The sequence below is a fragment of the Diospyros lotus genome, chromosome 1 (assembly GCF_014633365.1).
Source record: "Diospyros lotus cultivar Yz01 chromosome 1, ASM1463336v1, whole genome shotgun sequence".
Classification (NCBI taxonomy): Eukaryota; Viridiplantae; Streptophyta; class Magnoliopsida; order Ericales; family Ebenaceae; genus Diospyros; species Diospyros lotus.
Window position 1 is genome coordinate 52,113,878 of NC_068338.1, and position 17,690 is coordinate 52,131,567.

The window sequence follows — 17,690 nt, forward strand, 5'->3', positions numbered from 1 at the left end:
TTTCACGATCTCTGTTATTGAGTAATGCTTTAACAATGAATTTGATTATCTTCATCATCCCAACGGAAGCAATATAGAAGTTATACTACTTCTAGACATTGAAATTTATGAATACGAGAAGCCTCGCAAACTTAGTGATGTTTTATTATTTCAAAACTTGGAAGATGCGAAAGACTAAATTTGGGAATAATGAATGAAAAACATGGAAGCAAACCAAGGTTTGGAACCTCAAGAAAAATCAAAAGTCCGTATGAAAAACGGATTCCCCCCCTCCTGGAAGCAAACCAAGGTTTGGAACCTCAAGAAAAATCAAAAGTCCGTATGAAAAACAATCCCTCCCCCCCCCACCCCCCCCCCAATTGTAATTGTATTGTGAAGACTGAAGAACAAGAGCACTCAATCAAGCTTGGGCTGCTTCGTTTGCTGCCAACTGATTCTCCGGCAGTGTCTGCAATGCTGGTCTTGCCTTTCCTCCTACCTGCTGCTGTTAGTTAAAAAAACCCTATTAGTGACAAAAACTCATGGCAATTTACAAACACTGACAATCCCATATGTTAGTGACAAAATCAAATTTTGTTCTTACCTTGGCATTTATCTTCCCATCTGTAATCTGCAATTTTGATTTCAACATCTTACTGAGCTTTCTTAGACTTTTATGCTCCAATGGTGTTGCAGTTTTCTTCTTATCTATGGTAAGCAGCAACTTTTGTCCATTACCGTCAATGTTCTCCTTCTTGTCATCCATAATATCATTAATCTTTTTCTGGCTTGCGGTTGGTGTCATGCTCACAGAATGAGCTAGTCCAGCATGGAGCAAACTTGGTGACATGGGGCCTGGAAGTGGATGATCATCTGTGGAACTTGAGAATGGTGTGTCCACTGGAAGATCCTGGACGGCTAATTGGTTACACATGACATTTTGAAATGTTTTTTCTTCTACAGAAACCTCCGTTACTGATTCTGCTGAATTGCACTCATCTTCACTGCTCAACTTCTGAACTTCTTGATCAGATGCTTCTTCCCCATTGACAGTCGCATCGTCAGTTGCAACCTCCTTTCCTGATTCTATGGTGGCTGATTCTTCTGAATTGCAGTCATCTTCACTGCTCAACTCTTCAACTTCTTGATCAGATACTTCTCCAGAGGTGACAGTCTCGTCGTCACTGGAGGTGTTGCCCTTGGTATCTTTGGCATCACCGAGGACAATGGGTGACTCTAGATCTTGAACTTCATATGGTTCCAATTCAGTTTCTGTATCATCATCAGAGGCCTCCTCAGACTCAGAGTACATATCAGACTCCTGCCCGGACAGGTTTTGCAATTCAGCGTCCTGCTTCTGATTTTCATTGGGAGCAGAGAAATTCTGATCCGATACATCATTTTCTGTTTCTGCAGAATTTTCATTCCCCAAACCATCGACAGTTTCTTCATTAAGTGATTGAGTGTTCTCTTGCTGCAGTGGAGACTGTGGAGCTACAACAAGGCCTGTGGCATCACCACCAATGCTGGTATCCAGCACGACTGTGGCTGAATCTTTTGAACTCAAATCTTCGCCAGAATTCGACCCTTCTTCTCCATTCTCCAACACCAAACACTCAGTGTGGCTGCTAATGTCAGAGGGGAATGTCCCAAATCCAGAATCATCACTCTCTGGTAAAAAAGCAAGTACTCTCAGATTCAGGTAATCCAAAACTCTGATCGACAAAGAATGGAAGAGATACGAAGTGGTTAAAGATGACAAAAGAATAAAAAACCTACCCTCTTTGTCTGAGATTTCAACTTTCTGTTCTGGAACGTTTTCTACTTTTGTCCCAGAAGAAAAAACAGCGGATTCACCATATCCCTGCTCACACACTCCTGAATTTGTTTGTGTATCATCATCTGCAGTGTTATCAATAGAAACCGTTAAGAAGAAAGCAACTGTTTCAACGCCATGTTTTATTAAGAGCAACAAATAGATTTACCTTTTTTCACATCACAGACTACATCATCAACACCTTTCTCCTTTTCAGTTGTCAACCTCTCCTTACATTCATCGCATTCCTCAGACTTTTTTTGTGGTTCCACCTTCAATTCATCCGATTCTTCTTTATATTCAGTACAACCTTGAACATTATCTACCAGTTCTCTTACATTCCTTGACCGCTTATCATCAGGTTTTTCATCTAAAATGGCTTCTGATTCATCAGTCTTATCATCAGATGTATTCTGTTCACCTGTTCCTGCAACATTGTAATTGTAACAAGCACGTGAGATGTAACGTTCTTCTGGGAAATAAAGCGAACGTATTCAAGGCATACCCTTAACCGCCGATCCTTTGCCCAAATCTTCAGGATTTTCTTCACAAGAGTTATCGACTTGAACAGCTTCCATTTCTTCATTATCGTTCAAGTTCAGTTCGACCAATTTCTTCTCGAGCAACCTTGTCATTCTCCTGGTGCTGTTAGCCGGCCGAACTGAAGCCGCCCGGCGGGTAGTTGATGCTGCAGGCGTGTCTTCACCTTCTTCCTTCAATTGGGTCTCCATCTTCCGGCGCACTGAACCAACCGGGGCTCTTTTCCGGGTGCTTCGAATCGCCGGAGTTTCAGGGACATCAGGGTTTGCGTTCTCCATCTCTTCGGCTACTACTCCTCTTGTCCGTGAGCGTGTCCTTGTCGAAACCTGAGAGCTCTCTGGTTCTTGAAACGATTTCACACGAGTAGATGATCTGCAACTTGTACGAGGAACACATGGCGACCCAACCGTGGTCCCACCCTCCGTTGGGTTCAGGAGCTCTTCTATCCCTTCGACCTAATAGAACATCCAAATTAATAAATCTACATAAAGACAGATCAAGAACGACAACAGGTGGAGAAGCCGTAATACAGTTCTTTACGAAACACACACACACGCGCGCGCACATACTATAAATTAACATATTTTGTTTTTTCTTTATCGTTCTTGACCCTGTGGGTATCGAATACGGCCTCAACGCCGGATCTTTCTTCAACCGCTTCGCCTGGAAGCCGTTTGGGAAACAAGTTTACTTCAGATCCTATTTACAATAAGAACGATCACAAACTGTTCTTTCTTTCTTCCTCTTTTGTTTTTTACCCAACACGTTAAAAACCACTTCGATTTAGAGCGAAAACCTAATCGGTAAACTGATCTTTCTTTTTCCAGATTTAGCGAGTTGAGAACCACAAGGATTTAGTGAGAAAACCTAATTGGAAATGAAAAGAGATAGCATACGGAAGATAACAATAAAAAAGCTTACGATATCAAGAGCTTTGAGGGCGTCGGCCATGGCGACGTTGGTCAAGTTGGCTGGAATCCTGTTCTTCTTGCACAGAGCTTGGAGTTCTCTCCTTGCGAGGCTGTGGAAATCCATGGCTGATATTGATATCAACAAACGGCCGGAGCAGCTGCTACTGGAGACTCGCGATCTTCTCTGCGGAACGATTCGGCGGTGATGACGGGTGTATATATAGGTGTTGGGCATATGACCGTTGGAGCGGAGTTTTGAAATTTGAATTTGTCTAATTGATTAATGGCCAGAAACACGCCGCTGGCTGCTGCCTTCGATAACACGAAATACATAATAGGGCTTCGTTCTTCAAATATTGGACTCCGCATAATTGTGGGCCAGTGCCTGTATAATTGGGCCCTAGAGTTCACGTTTCTGAGTATTGGGCTCCTGGCCCATTCCATTGATCCAATCCATCTCGCTAAACCCAACAAAAATGTGTAAATTTCCTCAAGATTTATGTGATTTGATTCGTTTTTTCACAAAAAATTTATCTCCTTTAAGTTCGGGGCTTGAAATCAATGTGCTTTATTTTGTTTCAAATGAGTCTATTTTGTTAATTTAAACTCACTAAAATGGTATTGTTTTTAATAAGTTTCATAAGTATTGATGATATAGAATTCTAATTCCAAGTGGAAGTACAAAAAAATTCATTGAGTTCCAAAGTGACACTTGGCCAAGAGTACCTTGGACTTGGGCTAGGACCAATCAGTACCACAAACCGCTTTGACCCATGAATCTCAAGCCTAAATGAAAGAAGTAGCTTGAAAGGTTGGATCTGAACCCAAATTTGGACTTGAACCCATGCTATTTCTTTTCTTGGTTGGCAGGTTCAAATCCAACTCTCCACATGCCATGATCACAATCATTTATCATACCCATATTCAATTGTTCAAATGGCATGGCTTGGCAAAAGTTGGCAGGTTCAAATCCAACTCTCCACATGCCATGATCACAATCATTTATCATACCCATATTCAATTGTTCAAATGGCATGGCTTGGCTAGTACCACAATATGTTTATATAAAAAAGTGAATTCTTAGAACTATTTATTTATTATTAATTGTGTAATTATTCTATCATTATTATATCACTCAACTTAAGTCTCGTAGTTAACATAATTCTCATGAAACATAAAAGGAGATTTGGCTTTTGTCCTCTTTTTACAAATGTTGAACAAATTCAAAAATATTGTGAATGTTTTAAGGATAAGGAAAACTAATAATGAACACAATTCAGGATTATATAGTGATTGACTTAAAGATATCGTTAAATTAACTTTTGAATTATGAGGGATCATTGTAAAACGAAACTCAAAAAATTAAAAATTTAATTGAAATTATTCTATTATTTTTATAATTTATTAGTAGTCTGAAAAAAAATCACAAAAACTTTAGGAAAATTTAATTATGAGGGGACCGAAATTACATAAAATTTAATTATGGCCACTTGGCCAGGTTGTAACCCAAATCAAGAGCTGCATTTTCTATTATATTATTTTGTTCGTAGTAGAAGAACGGGTCAAACTACAGAGGCCCATCGACCCAACACACCTCAAGTTGGAGCTCCGGTTACAACGCGGCAATGCTAACGTGAGCCGGGGTCTCTCGTGCGCACCACGCATTGCGTGTAGCAGACAACTATGTAAAATTTCTCCGCTCGTTAACCAGAGGGATTCAGAGGCACCAACAGTAAATACGGAGAGAGAGAGAGAGAGAGAGAGAGGGAGGGAGGGAGGGAGAGGAGAGAGACCATAGAAGGAGAGACATTGAAAGCAATTGGTAGCCAATTAATCCATGAAATTTTTGCAGAAAACCCTAGAACTGAAATCCGTCAAATTGAAAAGAAAATTTTTAACCCTAGCGTCGACTGTACCAATTGGATCCTCCAATTCGGCCGGGTCAGCGAGAGAATCAACTGATATTCTAAGTCGGTGAGTTGGTTTGCCCATGTAATTGTTGAAAAAATTGTAGAAATGAAAATTCCCCAATTTTGAATGGAAACCCTAGGTTTAGCCCTAATCAGGAGCTTTCTACGCTCTAAATGTGGTGCCTTTTCGATTCTCTGGACGCCTCGTCACTACTCTCTCTTCTTTTCTGGTGGTTGAGCAATAGCACTGTCCCAGTATTTTCAAGGATCGTCACAGTTCAGTCGTTCAGATTGTAGGTTTGATTGATGGGAGAAAGTAGAGAGATTAGGAGACCGAGCCTGTCTGTGAGCTGAGAATTTGGTAATATATTAGGAGAGGAGAACTTTCAGAGAGAAAAACAGAGAGATGGGTAGTCCGGACAAGGGGACAGGTATAGTTGATTGCAGTGTTGGGACAATTGTTTGGGTTCGGAGACGCAATGGCTCCTGGTGGCCAGGTAAAATACTTGGTTCCGAAGAGCTATCGGCTGCTCATCTCATGTCTCCACGATCCGGAACTCCGGTCAAGCTTCTGGGAAGAGAAGATGCCAGTGTGTAAGTCTCTTTAATCTGAATTCTATACATCTCTCCGCAACCCCCTTCTTGCTCTCTCTTATGTCCTAAAGTGTTTTTGGATAGCATATGTATATTAACTTGAATATGGCGACTTTGGTTTCTTAGCCATGTTTGCTTGCTCAGTCCTGCAGAATGAATGCGGTGAACTTTGGATCTCTGTTCAGTTTTTACATAATAACATCTTCTTCTTCTTTTTTTATGGGTTCATCGACATTTTGATTAATGTTGCTCTCGTGGTATGATTTTGTGCGTTCTTTCATTTCTTTTGTTGCTGCAAGAAGGACATTTTTCAAGTACGAGACCAGTTGTTTTGACTATAATTCATATATGATCCTCTCTACAAAAATGAAATCAGAGGCTCTTTGCATCTCTGCAACTCAACTAAATTGCTGGTTGTTTTCCTGTGCGGTGGTTGTCTATGGTTTGCTTCTCGCTCTTGTTCTGATGGCATGATTTGTATGTGCCCCCACATTTTGTTTGCCAAGGTCTTTGTTGAGATAGTAGGAAATTGTGCTCCAAATCCCTTTTCGCTTTGATGATTTTTAGATATGAACAAATCCTTCTTGGACGAGTAACTTAGAGGTTTGGAAGGAGGTTAATGGCATATGGAGGTAGAGGTTGGTCAAGGGTTACCAATCCTGGAGATTTAAAGCTAGTAGTTTTTTTTTTTTTCCAGTTTTTACTCCCTTGTTGATATGCACTCAATGGCTAATTAATTTTGGATACCCTGATTCCCTTCTAGTTTGGCCTAACATATGCCTAGTATATACTCTGTTTTTTTAATGCATAAACATGCATGGAAATTGCCATATTGCACACCTTTTAAAAGTATGATTACCTAGGATGTAACTGAAAGTAATATGATTCAATTTGGTTTTATTATGACATGGACTTTTTCTTCCCTTTTTAATAAGTGTTAGAACTTGAACTTGACTTGATATAACTTTGGAAATCATCAGCAATATATCACGCCTATGAATTCCGTTCCAAAGATTATAAATTTTGTAGTTTGTTGGCACAAGAGTTTCTACTGCAAAACCTAATTAAAAGAAGACAAGCTTCAAGTTTGTGCAAATTTAGATAATGCTGAAACCGCTAACCGCCGTATTGTCCATTGTTGGATGGGAAGAAATATGTGGCAACTTGAATTTGGTTAATTATGGTAGTCAATAAGTGTTTCCTTGAGGTCTAATCAAACTTATTTTGTTTTAGGAGGAAGCAGTAATTCCCTCCAGGGAGATGCCTTTTAGCTGCTTGCTATAAGTCATTTGGGGCTAGGCCAAATAGAGAATCTTTCAAGGAAATGAAGAATCTTTATTGAAATTGAGCAGCAAACTCCTTAACTTTGTATAGTTTGATTTTAGGTGTTGTTGAAATATCCTTGAGTCAAATTTTCAATTTTGTAGAGATTTTTTTAAGTGAAGGATGCATTGAAGAAACTATTTTCCTTTGTGTGTAACTTTTTTTTATACTTTTTCTAACTTGTGTGACACCATCTTGGTACCTTTTTATGTATATCCCTTAAAACACAAAAGGTCATCTCTATTTCCCATTTTTATAACTAGTCAAATCTGGGATGTGGATTAGAAATAGATGGCCATTAATGTTTTTTTCTTTTAGGTGGAACCATGGAACTAAGATTTATGAGATTACATTGACCATGCTATGGAGATTAAACATAAGCATAATCTTTTCTTTTAGAGACAAGGAGATCTCCATGAGATAAGTTTTGCCAACTTTCTCGTGATTGAATTGAGTGTACAAATTCTAATATGCTGAATGTGCTTTTGACCAAATGGAATAGTATTATTGACATAGACCTTATAACATACTGAATGTGCCAATGAAGAATGTTGATTTACCGTACATTCTTAATTATATTGGCCTTTTTGCTAGTTTTATTTGATTGTTAAGCTGTTCCTTGTCATGTTTTATCAGGGATTGGTACAATTTGGAGAAGTCAAAGCGTGTGAAGGCATTCCGATGTGGTGAATTTGATGAATGTATTGAAAGGGCAGAATCTTCTCAGGGTTTGCCCCCCAAGAAAAGAGAGAAATATGCACGCCGAGAAGATGCTATTCTTCATGCTCTTGAACTTGAGAAGCAGATGCTGGAGAAAAAATATGGTAAATTAGGTTGTTCTTCAAACGGTAAAAGCAGTATATCACCTGATGCTGTTGATAAGGAGTTACTGGCACCTGCAGAATGCTCAGGGTATGGTAATGGCGATGGAAAACATGTACACTCCAAGTCAAATTGTAAGAAACTAGATTTGTCGCTTGAGGATAAGGTTGATCATTCTCTCTATGCACAGCAAGTCAAAGAAGGTAGTAAGCTGGCAGGGGATGAGGATAACTCTGAAGTAGTACTTCGAATGAGAGGCTTGCAGGACTTAGGTCTTAGGACTGGCCCTTCAAAACGAAAGCTTTCTTCTTCTATCTCTTCAAGTGGCTGCTGGAAATCTGAACTTGATGATGATGTCCGTGCTCTTCCCAGTGGCGGTCTTAGCACAGATGATATAATTCAAGGCAACAGTAAAAATTCTATGGACAAAAAGAGGAAGTCACATGAACCGCTGAGTGATGAATCTCTTGCGAGAAGACGGGATAGACGCCGTCCTCTAGTCCAAGTACTGCAGAATAGTGCAAAGTTGCCAGTTGATCACTGCCTGCAGCAGGACAATGCTGCTCCTTCTGTCCTGCCAGAGGAGCAGCAGATGGGAGATAAATGCCAAGCAAGAAGTAGACATGTTGGCTTGCCAATTCAATCTAGTGATTGCTCTAATGATAAGCAATTTGGTCTCAACAAGATGTCTATTTCACCTTCTCACATTGAAGGGAGCAGTGCTTCTCATCCTAATGCTTTGGTTGCAGAGAACGCATCTGGATCAACAGAAAATACTGAAACTGATTCCCTGGGTTCAGATGCAGATGAAGAGACAGGGGCGCTTTCAGGTTAGAATTGTTATTGTCCCCATTTCCTATTTATAATCCCCTCTCCCCCTCCCTTCCCCTTGTAATGTTTGGGTATTAGTTGTGTAGTTCCTGGCCCAGGATGTGGTTTTATCTGGACATGTTGTCTTGGAATTGTTTGTGTTTTGATTGATTTTCTTTGGTTAGGTTTGCCTATGCTATGTAGTCCAAGAAAAATTCATTAACTTCTGAGGAAGTATAGCTTGCATGCACCTGGCCAACAGCCACTATAAGCATAAAAAAAATACTTGGAGACCTCTCCTATTGCAATTTAATATTTGAAGGAAATTTAATTGTTCTATATCATTAAAAAAATTTGGTTAACAAAGAAAAATAAATTGAAAATATGGAAAGTTAAACTTGTCAATAGATGTGTGAGCAGATCTTAAAATTCATTTCTGTTGTGCTTTTTCTGTGAATAACCACATTGCTATAGTTTCATGTATTGCTTAACCATTTTTATCAGGTAAATGAGCAGTTACAAATGTAAGTTATGGATGCAAAGGACTGATTGCTTCAATATGGTTAAAATCTTTTGTCTTTTCCTTTTTCTTTTATTTTCAGCTAAGTGCAGATGCTTCAATTGCTGCCTGTCATCTGTTCAGTGTCTGCTGATAGATGGTTCAACCACCACAGTTCTCTCCCTCCCCACTTTCCTAACTAGAACCCTCCATGTCAGGCTTGCTCCCATTATGCTAATATCTACCATTCTATGCTGATGTCTCGAAGTTATTGTTTGCTGTCATTACATGTTATCTGACTCTTTCAAATTGTGTCTTCTCTCAAATTCTCACTTGGTTGCCAAAGGACGACTACACCTTATTGGCACCACACCAGATTCACCTTATTGGCACCACACCAGATTCTGATAACATATCACATTGCATATGTAGACAAATGGTTGCACCTGAAGCATGAAAAGATTTGGCTTTTAGTGGGCTATCCCAACTCGTAGGCACTGTCCTGTAGTTGTTGGTAACCTGTCATCACAAAAACCAAATTAACAATCAAATAGTAAAATAAAAATATTGCGCTATGCTCAACCATGCACAAAAGGTGGGAGGTGTACTTCAGCTTTCTGGTCAGGTGGCAAACTTTATATTCACGATAACTCTCTGCACCTTCACACACCTAAACACACTCTTCAGAGGAGTAAAGGCAGCGGAGTTTTTAGTAATTATGTCCAATTGCATGATTGCCACTAATTTTAGTGGTCATTTTTCATGCATCTGCTATTTATCCTTGCCAATTGGATTCAACATTAGCTTGCTCTTTCACTCAAGTAATTTCCAAAAGGAGTATGATGGTCCATCTGATAATGGCATTAAGAACGTGGTTGAGATTTGTTTCCTTTCCACGTTTCATATTGCTACTTGTGTTGAATAAGCTGTATCTCTTCATAATGTGCTGGTCCTATATTCTTTGCTGGCAAGTAGTTATATTCACTTTGATTCATCTGAATTTTGCTCTAGTGTTATTGATGGTTTGAACAATATAGTTATGGTTCCAGGCTCCTTACTCTCTCTGCATTGTTGCTCAGATGCTGATGTAGTCACAGAATTAGAACCAAAATCTCTGGGAAGATGCAGAGTAGAAGTCCAACATGCAAGCATGAAGAGTGAAGAGCCCGATGAGGTGGCAGTCTCCAGTTACATGTCTCCCCTTTCCCCCCAAGACCCTGTCTCCGTTATGGGGGTATCAAAGTGGCAACTGAAAGGGAAAAGGAACAACCGTGCTCTTACCAAAAGGTCAGTTGCTAAAACTGATAGAAGGGTTTCAGGAGGTACTGTTTGTGGAGCAACTCCTGAAGAGAGGGAAAGTGACAGTTTTGATGAGTCTGATTTGATTGAAAAGAACTTCAGTAGCCGAAGGGATGCTTTTGACAACCGAGGGCACTTGTTAACCTCAAAAACCTCATCTAAAGGTCTAGATGATACCACCCATAACATAATTAATTGGGAGGACTTGGCTTGGAATGATCATCAGCCTGTTATGAAAGGATACTGGGAGGACTCGAGCAATTACTTTGATCCTGTATTTATAGGCCGTCGAAATTTTGGTGGCAGGATAAACTCGATGTTGGTAGATGTGGATCTGAAGGTGCAATCCAGCTATCAAAGAGAGCATGTTCCTATGATTTCCTTGATGAGCAAGTTAAATGGTCAGGCAATAGTGGGGCATCCAATCCAAATTGAAGCACTGGAAAATGGTTCATCTGAAATTCTTCTTTCGGATGCTAATGATATTTGCCCTGAACCATTATATAATGAGAGGGCAGTTACTTCAATGTGGAGAACTGCAAGGAGGACAGCCAATTTTAGAATCCCGCGCCCACATCCACGGGCAACATTAGATGGTGAAGAAATTAAAGACCATGATCAAGACAAAGGGCCATTGAAGAAATCAAATGTGGGGGATTTTGGTCACAAGACAAGTGTTATGAGGAAGAGCCTCTCCCATTCATCTCATCCTCCATCAGACAGGAAACATTCAAAAAAGCCACCAAAGAAGATAAGTTTATCTTCCAGCCAGAAGATAAAAACTTTGTCTTCAATAGGCAAAGAACAGAAGTTTGGTAATAATGATTTAAAGCATGGTATTGGCACCAACAGCTATCAGGTGGATGGGTTGATCAAAGGAGCGTCCGGCCCAACTACGGTAGCTTGTATTCCTGTAAAACTCGTATTCAGTAGGTTATATGAAGAGTTGGTTGGCCGCCATCAATAAAAGCTAGTCACGGCGGGGCCTAATCTGGAGGGAAATGCATAAAGGTATCAGCAGCAGTAGGTACCTGTAAATTTATTATGGAGATATCAATAATCCTATACTACTACTGCGTGTATTTGTTGATAGTTTTTTGTCCAAAAAAAAAAAAAAAAAAGGAAAGGTAGGATTCTCCTTAAATGGTTATCAGCATTGGGGGGATTGAGATTTGAGATCCTGCAGACTGCCCTCCCTCAGCGATCCGATGTAGCCGGCCTGTTAACAGCAAACGAAGCCTTGCTTCGTGTTCTTCATCCCCGGTCGATGTCACAGTTGCTGTACTAGGGTCCTTGAGGAAGCAGACGGATATGAATGTAGACTTATCTTAAACCAGAAAGTAGGTTTCACCTGAACTAGAAGCTGTTGTCTGAAACTTAGAGAGATGAATGTACATTGTATTTTCTCACAACTGATTGTCCATCTGCCTTGGATCTTGTTAACTCTTCTTTATAGAAAATATAGTGGAATCTAAGCCAAATGAGGTTCAATGTAAACCTGCTCTCTAGCTAGGTTTGGCAGTTGTTTGATGCTTGCTTCTCTGCCGAGGCCCTGGGCTACCCTTTCTAATTTCAGGTTGAATGGTACTTGGTAAGCTTCCTAATTTTATAATTTAGATTCTTTGTTCTTTTTGAAGGATTACCCATGTTGTTTTGTTATTAATGTTTGTGTGTGACGAAGGATGGTGATCCCTGTATCGTTTTAAAGAGGAATGTTAGTCATAAAAACACTATTTTTTAACACTTTTTCTTGCGTTGTCATCTCGTCATCAAGCAGGGTCATTCAAACCTTTAAGGGAGAGTTTGGTACAAGATAAATTTTTGAATTTTTAGGATTCATAATTTTTTGAAATGTTTGGAAAATTTTGATTCCCATAATTTGTGTAATTTTATGTTTGATAAAATTTAAACATTCTCAAGATTGTTGAGCATTCTTTTTTATGAATATTACATTTCTATGTTTGGAAATTTATGTTTTTTTTTTTAAATTACTCTTATTTGATTTTTTATTTAAAAATGATAAATTCCTTCTATTATATAAAATATTACCACCCACGACATCTTTAGAAAATCAACAAAATATTATATATATAATATATATATATGTTTGTATGAATATTTATTTTAATATATATAATATTTTATAATAAATAATATAAGTATATTATATATATAATATGTTTTATAAAAGGATAAGGGGTATTTTAGTCATTTTTTTGTTAAAAGCATTCCAAGTCTAAGGAAACTTGGATTCTCAACCTCTCATAAAAATATTTTTATGAGAAAGTTATTTAAAAATTATTTCTAATAATCTTATTTCTCATAATTTTTTTTATAAAAAAATTGTATCAGACACAAAAATATAGATTCATAACCAAACATTCTCAGAAATTTTAAAATTTCACATGTATAAAACGTTTTCTAGAGAACAAAAAAAACTCATTTGTTTATAAAATGAAAACATATGGGAAAATGTGTTAAAAAAAATAGTGGTAGGAGCATTTAAAATGTTAAATTAATTGTTTATTATTTTTTTATTATAAACATTTGAAATTAGAGCAAATAAAAATAGGGTCACGGTCTTAAAATGTAAGTATTTTAAGTAGTGTTATTTAAAATTACTTTGTCTAGACAGTTTTATTTTAAAGATAAACACAGTATAATTTGTATATTCTACTTTATCTCCCAAACAGAGCTTAACAACACCTTTAGTTCAAATATAATAACTAGATAATACTTTAATGGTGACTTAAGCTGATATTTAATTTAAATTAAATCAAAATTTAGTTAATATCGAGATAAAATAATCAAATCAAGTGGGATTACTTAATCTCAAACCCCGCCCCTTCCTGCCATGATATCTTGGTGTGTTTTTTTAGCCTAAATTCATATTTTTATCTTTATATTTTTATATTTTTCGTGTAATTAGTCAAATTTTTATTACTTCAATTATATTCTTATATTTATATTTTTGAATCAATTTAATTTCTATATTTTAACTTTTTTGTGTGACAACTCGAATTTTTCTTTGTTTCGATTACACTTTATACTTATATTTTTTAGTTAATTTTTTTTATATATCAAAATACATAAATTAAATTGACTTAAAATATATATACAAATATATAATTCAAATAATTAAAAATTTGTAACACATAAAAATATATTAAAATATAAAAATTAAATTGACTCGCATATATAAATTTAAGGATGTAATTAAAATAATAAAATATTTGAATGATTACACTAAAAAAAAAGTAAAAATATAGGGCCAAAAATATGAGGTTGGCTATTAGGAAGGTGTGTAATTTACCAAAATACCCCTAATTGACTAGGCTTAATCAAACATGGGGTTCATCTTCCATTTCCCACGTTTATTCACCAACCCTGCTTAATGGCAAATGAAACTCAATGTAAAGGATGTGCAGCAGACATGACATGCAAAAATTGTGCTTTTCACTTGCAATTAGCTATTTTTTGAGTTTGGAAAACTAAATTTATTTAAGGGTTATTATTGTCTTTTGACATATATAATATAAATTAATATTGTATTTACATATTTTATACAATATAAGTAAGTCATATTATTATTTTGAGATTATCATTCTTGTGTGGTCTCCCACTGTTTGTGTCTTTAATTTCGACAGATGAGATAAATTACAAGTGAAGATTTTGATTCACTGTGTAAGATAAAAATTTATAATATTATTTTAATAACATTTCATGTAGTAAACACAGTATAATATTATTTAATTTTATTATTAATTTACTCTTATCACAAATAATTCTCCAACCAAACATGCTGTGAGTGGAAATACAATTTATAAATGTTATTTGGACACTAAATCCTAAAAATTAAGATTTATGTTAGAAAACAGAAACAAAAAATTGATAAGCTACTTAATGAAAACGAAAAAATGGTATTTTTTTAAAAAGTATAAAATAAAAATGCATAAATAAAAAAATATAAGGATCTTTTTATAATATAAATTTAATATAAAAAATTATAAAAAAGTTATTCAATCAGAAAAATACACATAAATTTCATAATGCATTTAATAAATATAAGTTCTATCATTCATAAATCACAATTTATTAATTAAGAAAATAATAAATAAATCAAAAATATGTTTTTGATATTTTTTTCTCTCTAACCTTTTCATAGATGAAAGCACATTTTCAAATCAAAAACATGTTTTTAATATTATAAAATCACTCTAAAGTATTTATAAAATTACATAAATGACGCAAATATATATATATATTGTATTTTATAAACAGAAAAGTTTTAGAAACGTCGAAACTATGGGAGCACAAAAATTCAGTTTATCCGAACTAAATCAACCTCGGTTCACTTTTTTTTTTTTTCCCATCAATTCGATTTGGTTAATTTTTTGTGATTTTTAGTTCAATATTTTTGTTAAAAATTTTGAATTAATCGAATCGACAAAACTTTAAAACAATGTTGTTTTGATATTTATAAAATAATATAATTTTCTTCAATTTTTTATATTTTCTATTTGTTAATTTGATTTTTTTAATTTTATTTATTTATTCAATTTTATCGGTTCGAAATATATGATTTGTGTTCAATTTTTTTAGTTATTAATTAGTTCAATTTTTTGAGTTAATTGATCAATGCAGTTCAATTTTGTTTTCTAATTTAATTTAAGTGATTAGTGAATTTTGTTCAATTAAATAACGGGATTGATCATTTCCATATTCGAGAAGTTTCGATCCATTATGGCTTAAGATAGTATTCTATTTTAATATACTAGTGGTAAACATGTGCGATGCACGAGAGAGTTTAATTTAAAAATAAAATATTAAACTCATTATTTTAAATAATTATAACATAATTGATAATTATAGTTTTTTTTCCTTTTAATACTTAGTCTCTTATCAAAATTTAAGTTTAATTAATTATTTACTATTTAATATACTAATGGATAACACTTTTAATTCAATGTACTAAAGAATAATTAACACATTAAGTAGGTTATTTGACAAAATATTTATAATTTTATTTATTTATTATATTTATAAATAAATATTATAAAATTTATAATATATCCACTCAAAGAAGTTATTTATTTTACATTTATTATATTATAAATATAAATTAAAATTCTTAAATATGAGTGAGAATAAATTTTCAATAATAACAAATTTTTAAAAATATGAATTTGGATTTATTCCATAGTCTTAAAAATGTGATATCTTAAATATTAATTAATATTGAAAAAATCAAGTATTTAACTACTTTAAATATCTTTTTATGAATTTGTTAAGATATCATATTTTCAATACTATAATATAATTATTAAAATAAAATTATTAATTAATTAATCACTACCTTTGATTTAATGCAAGTTTTTGAGAAAAAAAATTCACAATTGATTGACACTTGGCAAAATACTTTGCCTGACTATCATATTTTAATATTATATATATAGAATAAATATATAAGAATAATATTTAAAATAAATGTATAATTTTATATGACTTAATTAATAGTTCGAGTTGTCTATTAATATTTCACATAAAATTTATACAAATTTAATATAAATTTTAGAAACAAAAACAGCTTGATAGATTTTTAGAGAGAAAAACAAATTGTAAACTGTTATACTTTAATATAATATAATATATATTATTATAGTATATAAAGATAAGATTTTATATGATAGACAAATTTATGTGATTTAATTAATACTTTAAGTGTTTATTAATATTCCTCATAAATAATATTTATTTTTGATTGATTGACGAATTAATTAAATATTTAATATTCACGTAATAATGTATTAAAAAACTCATTATTAGCATTGAAAAATTAATGTATTTAAAATTTATTATTAATTTATAGTAATTAGTATTTATTATTTTAAAGTAATTAAAAATTTTAAATTATTAATGCAAATTTTGGTGGAATTATTTTTCCAAACTATTATATTTTTATATATATAAAGATATTATATATTATTATATTATATAAAGATAATATTTTATTTAATGAACAATTTTTTATGACTTAATTAATATTTTAAGTGTCTATTTATATTTTTTATAAATAATATTTATTTTTTATTAATTAACGAATTAATTAAATATTTAATATTCATATAATAATGTATTCAAAAACCCATTATTAATATTGAAAAAATTATGTCTTTAAATTTATTATTGATTTTATAATAAATAGTGGGATACATGCTGGATATATTGTTGTTGTTATTTATAGTAATTAGTACTTATTATTTCAAAATAATTGAAAATTTTAAATTATTAATATGTATTATTAAATATAAATTACTAATATAATAAGTACTCGTAAATTATTCATATAAGTTTCGAAAGATTATTTATTTATTTTTTACAGAATATCCTACTTTTATATATATAAAAATTATAATTTTATATTAATATAATATATTAATGCGCAAATATAAACTAGAAATATCCAAATTGAGTGGGAAAGTAGTTTTTGCGCGTCTTCCTCCTCCCATTGGGTGATTCAGAGGGGAAAATAAGAATTCATTAATCCCGCCCACGCCAGGCCTCGTCTGTCGTCAACAAATAAGGTAAAAAGCCTTCCTTCCAAATCGGCGCTTATACATCATGTTTCCATTTTAGGGTTTTTAGCTTGGATTGCGTAAATCTCCGTCCGTCGGGGCCGCCAGATCCCGACAATGGCGGCGCCGAATCACAATTCAAGCCTCCACTACTTGCGCTCAAAAGCCTCTTCTTCTCACAAGGCAATCGCATTGTCGGATCAGGAGCCTCTAACCCTCAGACGATCCCCGAGGCTGTGCAGAGATCAGCAGAGTAATGGCAAGCGCGGTGAGAAAGCCAGGTCTTCGGCTGCTGGACAACCGCCGCAAAAGAAGCCAAGGACCGTTGATTCTTCGAAGAAACGGAATGAGTCGGGCGTTGCGTCGTTCTTCATCGGCGATCCTGTGCCCAGCGAAGAAGCTAGACGAAGATGGCCTTGGCGATACGAGATCATGAAAGTATGTCGTTGTAATTTGAACATGTACGCCATTTTTCGACCTGCATTGGAATTTCCAGGCATGCGTTTGTGTTTGTTGGTTGCGTGACTTCGTTTTTCTATCGTTCTAGTTTATGAATCTCGGCCTTCCTGCTACACTCTCCCTAGCTGTTGACTCTCATCAATCCCTTGACAA

At 34.6% G+C, this 17,690-nt stretch overlaps 3 protein-coding genes across 7 annotated transcripts in view; 2 read left to right on the forward strand and 1 right to left on the reverse strand.

The window, feature by feature from the left end:
- Positions 1–343: 343 nt before the first annotated feature.
- On the reverse strand, positions 344–3,468 carry LOC127796776 (uncharacterized). 2 transcript variants are annotated; one of them, XM_052329165.1, is made up of 7 exons: positions 3,257–3,468; positions 2,301–2,790; positions 1,965–2,222; positions 1,759–1,881; positions 880–1,650; positions 584–834; positions 344–481 (listed from the first exon to the last, which is right to left on the reverse strand). In XM_052329165.1, exons 1-7 carry the CDS (start codon positions 3,368–3,370, stop codon positions 401–403), a joined length of 2,088 nt encoding a protein of 695 aa, XP_052185125.1. In that variant the 5' UTR covers positions 3,371–3,468; the 3' UTR covers positions 344–400. The 2 variants fall into 2 exon arrangements, with proteins under 2 accessions (XP_052185125.1, XP_052185116.1); XM_052329156.1 differs by having other exon boundaries at positions 344–484; positions 3,257–3,465.
- A 1,520-nt stretch (positions 3,469–4,988) lies between these two features.
- Positions 4,989–12,115, forward strand: LOC127813051 (uncharacterized protein At1g51745). 2 transcript variants are annotated; one of them, XM_052353764.1, is made up of 3 exons: positions 4,989–5,750; positions 7,710–8,725; positions 10,254–12,115. In XM_052353764.1, the coding sequence occupies exons 1-3, from the start codon at positions 5,563–5,565 to the stop codon at positions 11,468–11,470; spliced, it is 2,421 nt and encodes an 806-aa protein (XP_052209724.1). In that variant the 5' UTR covers positions 4,989–5,562; the 3' UTR covers positions 11,471–12,115. The 2 variants fall into 2 exon arrangements, with proteins under 2 accessions (XP_052209724.1, XP_052209731.1); XM_052353771.1 differs by having other exon boundaries at positions 4,991–5,750; positions 10,284–12,115.
- Positions 12,116–17,051: 4,936 nt separating this feature from the next.
- Positions 17,052–17,690, forward strand: part of LOC127790773 (DNA (cytosine-5)-methyltransferase CMT2-like) — a 37,360-nt gene continuing 36,721 nt past the window's right edge. For 2 of the 3 annotated variants that reach the window (XM_052320444.1, XM_052320451.1), the window contains exon 1: positions 17,052–17,516. In XM_052320444.1, the coding sequence (XP_052176404.1) occupies positions 17,196–17,516 (321 nt within the window). In that variant the 5' untranslated portion in view covers positions 17,052–17,195. Of the gene's footprint in view, positions 17,540–17,690 lie in introns of all 3 variants that reach the window. The other variant, XM_052320460.1, reaches the window with a different exon arrangement.

What these genes read in the sequence shown, in the direction of transcription:
- LOC127796776 (XM_052329156.1), bottom strand. Translation starts at nt 3,370, where the DNA reads ATGGATTTCCACAGCCTCGCAAGGAGAGAACTCCAAGCTCTGTGCAAG. An exon ending in CCCTCAAAGCTCTTGATATC is followed by an intron (nt 2,791 to 3,256) that starts GTAAGCTTTTTT and finishes ATGTTCTATTAG; the next exon opens with GTCGAAGGGATAGAAGAGCT. An exon ending in CAAAGGATCGGCGGTTAAGG is followed by an intron (nt 2,223 to 2,300) that starts GTATGCCTTGAA and finishes ACAATGTTGCAG; the next exon opens with GAACAGGTGAACAGAATACA.
- LOC127813051 (XM_052353764.1), top strand. Translation starts at nt 5,563, where the DNA reads ATGGGTAGTCCGGACAAGGGGACAGGTATAGTTGATTGCAGTGTTGGG. An exon ending in GGAAGAGAAGATGCCAGTGT is followed by an intron (nt 5,751 to 7,709) that starts GTAAGTCTCTTT and finishes ATGTTTTATCAG; the next exon opens with GGATTGGTACAATTTGGAGA. An exon ending in AGAGACAGGGGCGCTTTCAG is followed by an intron (nt 8,726 to 10,253) that starts GTTAGAATTGTT and finishes TTATGGTTCCAG; the next exon opens with GCTCCTTACTCTCTCTGCAT.